This window comes from Branchiostoma belcheri, unplaced genomic scaffold (assembly GCF_001625305.1).
Source record: "Branchiostoma belcheri isolate BF01 breed outbred unplaced genomic scaffold, Haploidv18h27 scaffold5, whole genome shotgun sequence".
Classification (NCBI taxonomy): Eukaryota; Metazoa; Chordata; class Leptocardii; order Amphioxiformes; family Branchiostomatidae; genus Branchiostoma; species Branchiostoma belcheri.
Window position 1 is genome coordinate 7,754,953 of NW_017804131.1, and position 10,535 is coordinate 7,765,487.

Genomic DNA, 10,535 nt, shown 5'->3' on the forward strand with positions numbered 1-10,535 from the left:
TGGTCACTAAAAGAGAGACGGTCCGGTAGATCATGATGGCGCCTTAGTGTCGGACCAGAGAAGACCAAGGGACCCAACAACGTTTCTTCCAGGAAATGTTGATATTTCGCCAGTATTTGATAACTACTGACTGTTGTGATTCAGAGAACTGCGCAAAAACGTTTTTGTTCTTCTTTGATACCTTATACAAAAAAAAAGAAAAAAAATGTTTACGTTTAAAACGTTTTACCAGAATTGTGTTTAAAAGTATACAGAGTTATATGCTGTTGAATTCTTTGTCCCGATCGCACCATATATAAAGTATCAAAATACCCATAGCTAGATACCGGAGGATACAAAATATTTGCAATGTGCATGATATGGTACAGCTCATCAAATGCTGGCGTTGAATTTTGTTCGAAAATTCATGGGTTTGGATCATAGTTAACCAGAGCAGTAGAGTTTGACAGCTAAATGTTTGAATAACCTACAGGAAAATAAGAGTTTTGGACAGAAGTTTGATTTCTTAACAATGACCAGTTGGTACATTGTATTACTTTATACGTTACCATTATACCGCCAGTTGCTGCAGAATAAACAAGTTAATATTCCCTGTACTCCAATTCTTTCATTTTTCATATCTACCTTCGTTCACGATGTTGCAATATTCATAACCATTTTCTGCTTTTAACACCTGTGTACTTAGCCTAGGTGTCATCTTGGTTGTTTGATTGTCTGCATTACCACGAAAGAATACACATGTGATTGGTTCCCTCCATGGAATGGCTATTCATGTTATTGATAGGATAATCCTGTCAAATTATATCCGAAAATCTTGAACTATTGATAGATTTTTGATTTGATTTGATTTATTAGGCTGATAACACATATGTATGCAGCCAGGACTGCCCAACTAGCCGGAGGCTATTATAAAGGGCTAGCCCTCACAACAAGAACATAAACAATTCGGAATAGTTAACAGTTAACAGTGTCAGTTACAATTCAGATAGACATACTACCGGTACTACTACATAACAGATGTTGTGGCCAAACGTTAACAAGCTGAATATCCGGCCTGGTCGTCGTACGTTTACTACAATTACATTTATATGTCAGGTTAATATACTATTACATAACAGATGTTGTGCACCATATTTTGTTGATCATCCTGTCAACAGTGCGTTTTAATACTTCAACAGACACAACTTGACAAACATATCCATGGCCACACACTCACTGAAATAGTAATTTGCTGGAGACAAACTTGGTACAAGTCCCGGCACCGCGTCAAGGTGTTGCCTCCATTGCCGAGGTAAATTGAGACGCCACCCTGACAACAGCCACTCACAGTTTTGGCAAACTTGTGACAACAAAGCAACCAACAAAGCAACCGTGCTGTGTGAGTCGTGGAGCTTCGGTAGCCTGGGTGCCCGGCTCCGTATTGTTGCTAACTACCCAGGCCTAGAGCCAGGCCAGAGCCTAGGTGGACGTTATCGTTATTTTTTTTGAGAACGAAAATCAATGCGCGCGTCAATGTCATCTATAAAATTGAGTCGGTGTGGCCTAAAGGGACCAAGGGGGCCGGAACGATCATCTATTACAGCCATTACAAAAACATTGGAAACGATTGTGTAAAGCGTAAACCATTGTTGTTTTTGCATTAACGGTTCTTACATGTATTATTATACATTTGCAAAGGAAGAGGAATGCATGAATATGCAAATGCAGCAAAAGGTTACTCGTTTATATATGTGCAATGTAAAACACTTTCTTCTACTAGAAAAACGAAAAGTCTAAAACTAGGACATATTTCTTTCTAGCCATTGGTTTTGTTATAAACTTATCAGCATAAAGAGTATAAAAAGGCCAGATAAAAGCATATACACTGGAAACGCAGTGGAACTCCATGTTGTCTCGTTGACTGTAGTTCAGCAACAACCGCCATCTCCCTAAACCTGACCCTAGAATAAGACAGTAATGGTAAAAGCATTAATATATATTTCTAAGCAAAGGAAACAAATAAAAAAAGAAATCAGAAATATGGCCTTGTGTCTTTAAAAGTGTATGTAGGGTTAGTTGCCCACCGGCATGTAGGGTTGGTTGCCCACCGGCATGTAGGGTTGGTTGCCCACCGGCATGTAGGGTTGGTTGCCCACCGGCATGTAGGGTTGGTTGCCCACCGGCATGTAGGGTTGGTTGCCCACCGGCATGTAGGGTTGGTTGCCCGCCAGGTTGCCCATTGCCACCTGCTGCTGCCCCTGTCCCATTGCTGCGTCACGGAGGTTCTGGTAGTGAGACATCACCACAAGGGTACCGTACACCTGGGAAACAGATGCAGCAATAACCAATGAGAGAAAGACAATTAGCGGTTCGACCAATGAGAGAATAACTGCATCCCAGTCACATATATCTGCATCTTATCTTATCTTATCTTATCTTATCTTATTAAGATTTACCACATTTTTGGAAGGATTGACATAACAGGTACTAGGTGACTATCACCTCTTCAAGATGTCAAACCTGAGACCAGACTGTAAAGTTTGAACCACTCACACCGGGAAGGTCCCCTACTCTTTTCAAAAAGTGCGGTGGGTTGTGGCTCTCCCAAAACATCCTAGGACACATGTAGGAGGGACGTCCCAACCAAAGCTAGGTACTCATTTACATATAAGTGAAGTGAGGAAAGTCGTGTAAAGTGCCTTTCTCAGGGGCACAAGATCGGTGACACCGGGCAGGTTTCGTGTAAGTATTTTAAGGTATTATAACTTTTGACCCTTTTCTCTGGCATAATTTCGGTATTTGTAATATTTATTTATTGGTTCAGCTGTACAGATGACAGCCAAGGTTGCCCAACTAGTGCCAGGACTATTTTAAAGGGCTAACCTTGGGGACAGAGACAACAACATACATACATACATGTCAGATGAAAATGGGGCATTTAAAATCAAAATTATCAGATATAGAATTTACATAGTTATAACAGGACTTAGCTAAGGTGCACTAAGAGGAGTAATATTTACATTGGGAGGTCAGGGTCAGCGTTCATACTGTATGGGTCTCCGAGCGAGATCTGGAGATTGGTTTTGAAAGATGTAATGGTGGGGGCTGTGCGAACATTGGAAGGTAGCGTGTTCCAAAGCAAAATGGCTCTATGGAAGAAGGTTTTTTGGCCCCTAGTACTTTTGGATAATTGTGCTGTCAAGTGATTGCTGTTTCTCAAGGAGTAACGAGACTCAATGGCTGACGCCCGGGTTCTGGGAAGCAGGCTTAACATATGTGGTGGGCAGTTTCCGTTCAGTAGTTTGTAGAGGGTGGTAACAGTATGCAGTTTACGCCGGTGATGGAGTGAAGGTAAGGACAGCTGAGAGTACAGGCTTTGGTACGAAGGATACGGGAGTCCGAAGTTACCGCTAATCAACCTAGCGGTTTTTGTAATAACAAGGGAAAGCCTGTAAAAGCTGGATTTGTCTTACGGTAAGCATGAAGATAATGCCGAAGATAGTCCAAACGATAGCGATGCCTGCAACGTATCCTGCTTTGAAGGCGTCTTGGTTTAATCCAGATCCGATACTGCTAGCCTGGAGAAACAAACAAACCGTGGTATGGGTATGATAACAAAACCTTTATTACAAATCCTTGAAAAAATTTGCAAAAGTGTTTTGCAAAATTGCATCATCTTTGCATTGTCTTAAGTCACCGGTTTAAGTCTGCTTAACTCGCCCGTTTCAATCCTACACACGCCCCTTCTATGCATGGTTAGAGCTTCCACATCCTCCTAGGTGGCTTCTGTGACAGATGTTGACGACTTACACAAAGACATTACAAAAACGGCAATTTTATCCAAATTACGTCAAATACGGGTGGTATCACAACTGTAACATACAATACCCGCTTAACCAGTCCCTTCATGAAAGTACTGCAGTATGACACAGACGGTTAAACCTTTAATAGTGTACGAAAGCTGTTGATAAACGATACCACACCAGATATAGCAAGGGTTTGAATGATCTTATTTCAATAAAGATACAATGAAAAAAAAATTGACTAACAAGAGTTCCGAGATCTCATACCCCCATTAAATATGGGCTTGATATGTAAATTTCTTCTTTAATTATGCAAATAACCTCTGCATTAACATAATATATGCATTTTGATGTTAACTTTTGATTAACTTACAGATGTCCCAAGTATGACATTCCCACCATTCACCATTAAGAAATCATAGAATTTTCGTATTGATTATGCAAATTAGGTCATAATTGCATAATTGGTATCTGTTGATGTTCCATCTGCCATAGGTTACATTACATGTATGAAAGTACTATAATTTAAAACACTGTAATTACAGAATTTCCTCATTAATTATGCAAATAGAGTCCTCATTTGCGTAATTTGCATTTAATTATGTACATCTCTCTCTCAGCTACCTACACACCAAAAATGATGAAAATACGTTGTACCTATCTGGACTTATTGGCTTTCAAAGATTTCGCCCGAAAGTCCCCTGCAGTTCCAGACCAAGCTGATAGGGGGACCAAACCCACACCACTTATTCCTGACAGGAAAAGCTATCGGTCACCAAAAATTCAAGATCATAGTATGTTCAGGACAAAAGATACTAAAACCGGAAGTTCTGCTGCAGTACCAAGGTCATTCACCAGGAGGCCCATATTTGACCTTGACCTTTGTCTTCCAAAGACTTACCAGCATTTCAAATATCATCATAATCCATAAAGGCGTTATGAAGTTATGCTGACTCCAACTGTGCGGAAACACAAACACAAACACATTACACACACACACACACACACACACACACAGACAGACAGGACGCGCCAAAAACAATACTTCCCGCTCTATTCTCCACCAAAGACTGGATTTTACTTCTGATCTGAAGTTGTTACTCCTAGGACTTGTTTGACCTTTTGTGGGTCTCCAAAGGACAGATAATTTCTTTTCCCTGTGTGATCTGTTTGAATAAACCCACACCCATCAGCCTAAATGTTCTCTGGAGGGAATGTCAGATTACTGATCAAGTGGTCTGACCAAAGACAGCTGTGCTCTCTGTCCATGGTCCATGGTGTGGGGAGAAGACAGATGACCAGTAATTAATCATGCCAGGCAGCTGGATGGGTAGCACGTGGGCACCCGGTGTAAGGCCGTGTTTATGGCCGTGTCTATGTGGAATCACCCAAACCGCGATTCGGGTAACTCACATTCCTCACATCTGGTTCACGTGCCACACACACCTGTGAAACCGTGTCCGAACACAATACGCTTGAGCAACATTTATTGCTGTTTGATGAAAACACGCAAGGTAGCGTGTTATTAATGTCAACGACCTGCTTGCTGGTGCCCCCCTCCCAGCGTATCTCGGCCGAAAGCCGACGTGGTCCCACCAGAGGCGGTGAAGCTCGCCCTAGAACGGACACATTTTTTTACTATTACTGCTCTTTAAGTTGCTGCCACGTTAAAGTTGGTATTGCATATAAATAAAGAAATATCATCCCGTAATCCATGACCAGGTGAAGTCACATTGAAATCACATTGTGTTCAGACGCAAATCGCGATGCGGGGAAACCGATTCGAAACCACCTCTAGAAGTGGCTTGGGATCGAGGCGCTTTCAATGTGATTTCGGAGCGTTCACATGGAGCCATTTGAAACCGGCTTCGGGGTAAACCACATGTAAACCGCCTTGGGTGATTTCACTTAAACACGGCCAAATTAATCATGCCAGGCAGCTGGATGGGTAGTACGTGGGCACCCGGTGTAAGTTGCCTGCTTGGTAAAAAAAAACACATGGCCGAAGGTTACCTCAAAACCAATTCCCCAGGGAATGCATTGGTGCAATTTTTTTAAATTCTTTCAAAGCGATCGTAGTACTTGCACAAATGCAAAAGGCGTCGCCAAAAATCTACCAAGACACCGTAGGTTGTAACTACAAACACATTCACACATGCAGCCGGAAACAATTATACCTTATCGGGGGAAGGATATTTCTTTCCTTGGCCTAAAAGAACAATAAAAATGGCGTACAATGACCGACATGAGGGCTACAGCTTGAACTGTCGTAAAGCTGTAGATGCCCAGGACCGCTAAAGTACAGATCCAAGTGACTACTCCCCAGGCTGAAATCATCGGGCGTGGTTTCTGTGAGAGAAAATTGGTATGGATGTTATATATGTTCTCATGTTTCCTGCTATTGGAGGGAAATTTTCCAACCAATTGCGTCGTCTCCTTCAGTGAAGTTGAAATTTGATTGGCTGGTAACTTTCTGGCTATTGCATAAATATTTTCCAGCCAATCACGTCACCTCCTACAGTCAAGACGTAACGTGATTGGCTGTATATTTCCTATCCTTAGACGGAAGTCCTTAGTCCGGCTGATAAAGTCATCATTGCCGCTTGCGGTCTAGAGGCAACGTGATTGGCTGGTAGTTTCCAAAAAAAGGGTATCTGATTGACTAACAGAACAAGCGATGGCGCGTTAAAGCTCACAAGCCGTCACGCAAAATGCCGTTGTTAGATTAATACATACTAGCTTTAAATGATATTATCGTTAAGGCTTCTTAACGTACTAGAGCGTGTACATCCTGCTAAGGATAGATTTGGAAATACCTTTGCCTTTGCTATTGTTATGATGAGAAGGGTATGGTTGCTGACGCTCAAGCTGTAGACGCTCAGGAGAATAACGTTGGTCGGCGCTACAAAAATTAATAATCAACAACAGTCAGTTGTATCATACATCCATGAAAAATATTCAGGCCTTGTGTCACAGCGGTTTGTTTTAATGTTTTTTATTCGTCTCATTGATTAAATGGACGACTGCTGATACAATGTACCCCGTTTGCTATCTGTAATCCACTTTATTTTCGTGCATGATGAACAGCGAAAAAAGAACTGTGACAGCAGCAAGAGCTACCAGATGTAGAAGTAATTAATGACTTCCTCAATCTGTTACAAACTTGACCCAACCATAAACTCTTATGCCTGGCATAACCTCTATGGCACAAGATCGGTGGCATGTCAGGACTCCATCCCGGGACCTCTTGATCCCGAGTCGAACACTCTGCAGCTACGCCACAGCTACGTAAACGTGTTGGGATGCTTGCAGCGAGCTGCCGGATTGGTTACGCTCAAGGTCCGCCTTGATCACGCCAGCCCGCCTGGCGCTGATCTCGTTCGCCAGCTGAAGACAACTGGCATTGGAGACCATTCCCTCTAATTGAGGGGTTATGTGTAAATTGCCTTTCCCAAGGGCACAACGTCGGTGCGCATATTCGGACATGCCCTTTGCTCGTACCCGGGATCGAACCGGGGCCTCCTAATGTCTGAACGCCGACCGCTCTACCACTACGCCACACGATGCCACTAACCCCAACTATAACCTACATAACACTCACTATACCCCATAAGTGCAAACATTTTTGTCACTTACACACGACGCCAACAGCTGATGCTACGGTTGTGCCATATGCGGTATAACCGAGTCCAGCCAGGGAAATGACCTGTGGAAAAGGTATGACATTATGAACAGAATGTAAAGTTTAACCAGTATGTATCTATAGGACGGTTACAAAGTGACCGATACCATAGCTCCGCCCACCTCCTTCACAACATACAACTTCATGAAGGTTTAATGTCATTGGTTGAACCACTAATTGCAATGCTGCCATTGGCGAGGTGCAGTTTGCAATAAACAGGATGTGTGTGGAGGAGGGTGGAAACATACTTAAAGCTATAATATCCCTAGGATCTTTTGTTCCTCAAAGTTTTGGAAGTACCTTACTATACTTAAATAAAAAACAACTGCATTTTAAAATCTATAGACCATACCGTGAGCGATAATTTCTAACCGAGGACTAGAGATTTACCTTTGAATTCTAATGACAAGGGTCCTTAGGGGGTTTCAAAAATTTGTTAACCAGAAAGTTTGCGCTGATTTTAAGTCTAGAATTAATGTAAATTCAACGAAAACAACTGGTTCCAATCATTATAAATAGTTAATTCACTGGAGGAAAAATTCTCTGAGAATACTATTCTAACCATTAAGCAATACTTATGTCAAACACCTTGTAACTAGATGATTTTCTATGTGGCAGGAAACCCTGTTTTTTATTTTTATTTTGTGCAACCAGAGTTAAGAATAATTTTGTGTTAGACTTACGATCAAGATGGAAGCGATCACTTTTGATCCGGTCTTAACGTCAAGGCAACCGCAACAGCTCTGTAAGATGGCCATGCTGCCCAACGTCTCCTAGCGATTGTAAAACAAACTACAAAGGGACACGCCTGCCTGCCTGAAATGCAATAGAAACGTTCAAAATTTATGAAATTGTATGTTTTAATGTGTGCCCAGGGATACCTGAAAAGCAGATCAATGGATCTGAGGTATTCCCTGGTGAAATAAATAAACTTGAAACTTGATCAAACTATGTAAATTTGTCCCTTCATGTTTCAATAAGAGAGAAGAGATCCTGCAGACAGATCTTGTTGATATATCATGTAGATACAGACGTAGCACAGAAATGTATAACACCTGTTTCTTCTGTACTTGTACCCAAGTTATCTAACTTAGTGCATTTGGCTCATGTAGAGCGTGAATATGCAATAAAGTTCATTGTCATTATATTTCACATTATAGGATTAGAATGATATGTAAGTTTTCCTCGGAAAGTACGACACATAGCGCCTCTAAAGTTTCAAAATTTCCAAAATAACTTTCTTTTTCTTGACAATATGTAATTTATATTATATTTCTGCAAGGTTGGAACAAACGTATGTGAATTTGCCTTTACACGTACATACGGTAGCTCTTCAGGCCACACCAATTTAATTTGTTGGTTCTCGGATTTTTTCAGGAAAAATATGAAGCGACAGGGCGAAAAAAAATAAAAACTAGAATTCCGAGATCTCATACCTCCATGAAATATGATCTTGATATGTAAATGTAAATTTCTTCTTTAATTGTGCAAATGACCTCTGCATTAACATGATATATGCATCGTGATGTATGTTAAATTTTGATTAACTTACAGATGTCTCATCATTCACCATTACGAAACCATAGAATTTTCGCATTAATTATGCAAATTAGGTCATCATTTGCATAATTAGTATCTGTTGAAGTTCCGCCTGCCATAGGTTACATACATTACATGTATGTAAGTAGTATAATGTAAAACACTGTACTTATAGAATTTCCTCATTAATTATGCAAATAAAGTCCTCATTTGCATAATTTGCATTTAATTATGTACATCTCTCTCTCAGCTACCTACACACCAAAAATAATGAAAATATGTTGTTCCTGTCTGGACTTATTGGCTTTTAAACATTTCGCCAGAAAGTGCCCTGCAGTTCCAGAACAAGCCGCTAGGGGGCCCAAACTCATAAGACTTCTTCCCCAGCACGAGAGCTACCTTCCATCAAAATTTCATGACCCTAGCATGTCCAGATCGCGAGATATCGTAAAACACTGTAATTATAGAATTTCCTCATTAATTATGCAAATAAAGTCCTCATTTGCATAATTTGCATTTAATTATGTACATCTCTCTCTCAGCTACCTACACACCAAAAATAATGAAAATATGTTGTTCCTGTCTGGACTTATTGGCTTTTAAACATTTCGCCAGAAAGTGCCCTGCAGTTCCAGAACAAGCCGCTAGGGGGCCCAAACTCATAAGACTTCTTCCCAAGCACGAGAGCTACCTTCCATCAAAATTTCATGACCCTAGCATGTCCAGATCGCGAGATATCGTAAAACACTGTAATTATAGAATTTCCTCATTAATTATGCAAATAAAGTCCTCATTTGCATAATTTGCATTTAATTATGTACATCTCTCTTTCAGCTACCTACACACCAAAAATAATGAAAATATGTTGTTCCTGTCTGGACTTATTGGCTTTTAAACATTTCGCCAGAAAGTGCCCTGCAGTTCCAGAACAAGCCGCTAGGGGGCCCAAACTCATAAGACTTCTTCCCAAGCACGAGAGCTACCTTCCATCAAAATTTCATGACCCTAGCATGTCCAGATCGCGAGATATCAAAACCGGAAGTTGCGCTGCAGTACCAAGGGAAGCCACTAGGGGGACCAAAATCTCATCATTTCCAGTTTTCGTCACACCCTACCAACACACCAAGTATGAAATCAATCCATCCAGGCGTTCTTGAGTTATCTTGTTGACCAACAGAAGGACGGACAGACAGATAAACACAACTGAAAATATAACCTCCATGACACATTTCATGGAGGTAATAAAAACAGATCTAGGCATCCTATTATGGCCCCAAATGCTACGATAGGAGGTATGAAGTCAACACAAAAGGCTGGTTCAAAATTTAAACAATGAATTTTGAACTTCTAATGATACCACTGCATTGAAAGATGGAATAACCGTAACGACTAGGAAGAAAAGGACTGTTTTCAACTGTTCAGGGCAAAATATGAGCATTTTGCAGTTGATTCTGAAATTTTTTTTTTTTTGTCAAATCAGGAAAAAATGAAGAGGCGAATCCGAGAACCAACAAATTAAATTGGTGTGGCCT

At 40.9% G+C, this 10,535-nt stretch overlaps 1 protein-coding gene across 10 annotated transcripts in view; it reads right to left on the bottom strand.

Moving 5' to 3' along the window:
* Positions 1-1,611: 1,611 nt before the first annotated feature.
* Positions 1,612-10,535, bottom strand: part of LOC109480078 — a 30,124-nt gene continuing 21,200 nt past the window's right edge. For 3 of the 10 annotated variants that reach the window (XM_019782229.1, XM_019782231.1, XM_019782226.1), the window contains exons 2-8: positions 8,148-8,276; positions 7,419-7,488; positions 6,599-6,684; positions 6,018-6,131; positions 3,453-3,557; positions 2,064-2,300; positions 1,612-1,940 (exon numbers count right to left, since the gene is read on the bottom strand). In XM_019782229.1, the coding sequence (XP_019637788.1) occupies positions 1,929-1,940; positions 2,064-2,300; positions 3,453-3,557; positions 6,018-6,131; positions 6,599-6,684; positions 7,419-7,488; positions 8,148-8,222 (699 nt within the window). In that variant the 5' untranslated portion in view covers positions 8,223-8,276 and the 3' untranslated portion in view covers positions 1,612-1,928. Of the gene's footprint in view, positions 1,941-2,063; positions 2,301-3,452; positions 3,558-6,017; positions 6,132-6,598; positions 6,685-7,418; positions 7,489-8,147; positions 8,281-10,535 lie in introns of all 10 variants that reach the window. The other 7 variants (XM_019782230.1, XM_019782228.1, XM_019782232.1 and 4 more) reach the window with 5 other exon arrangements.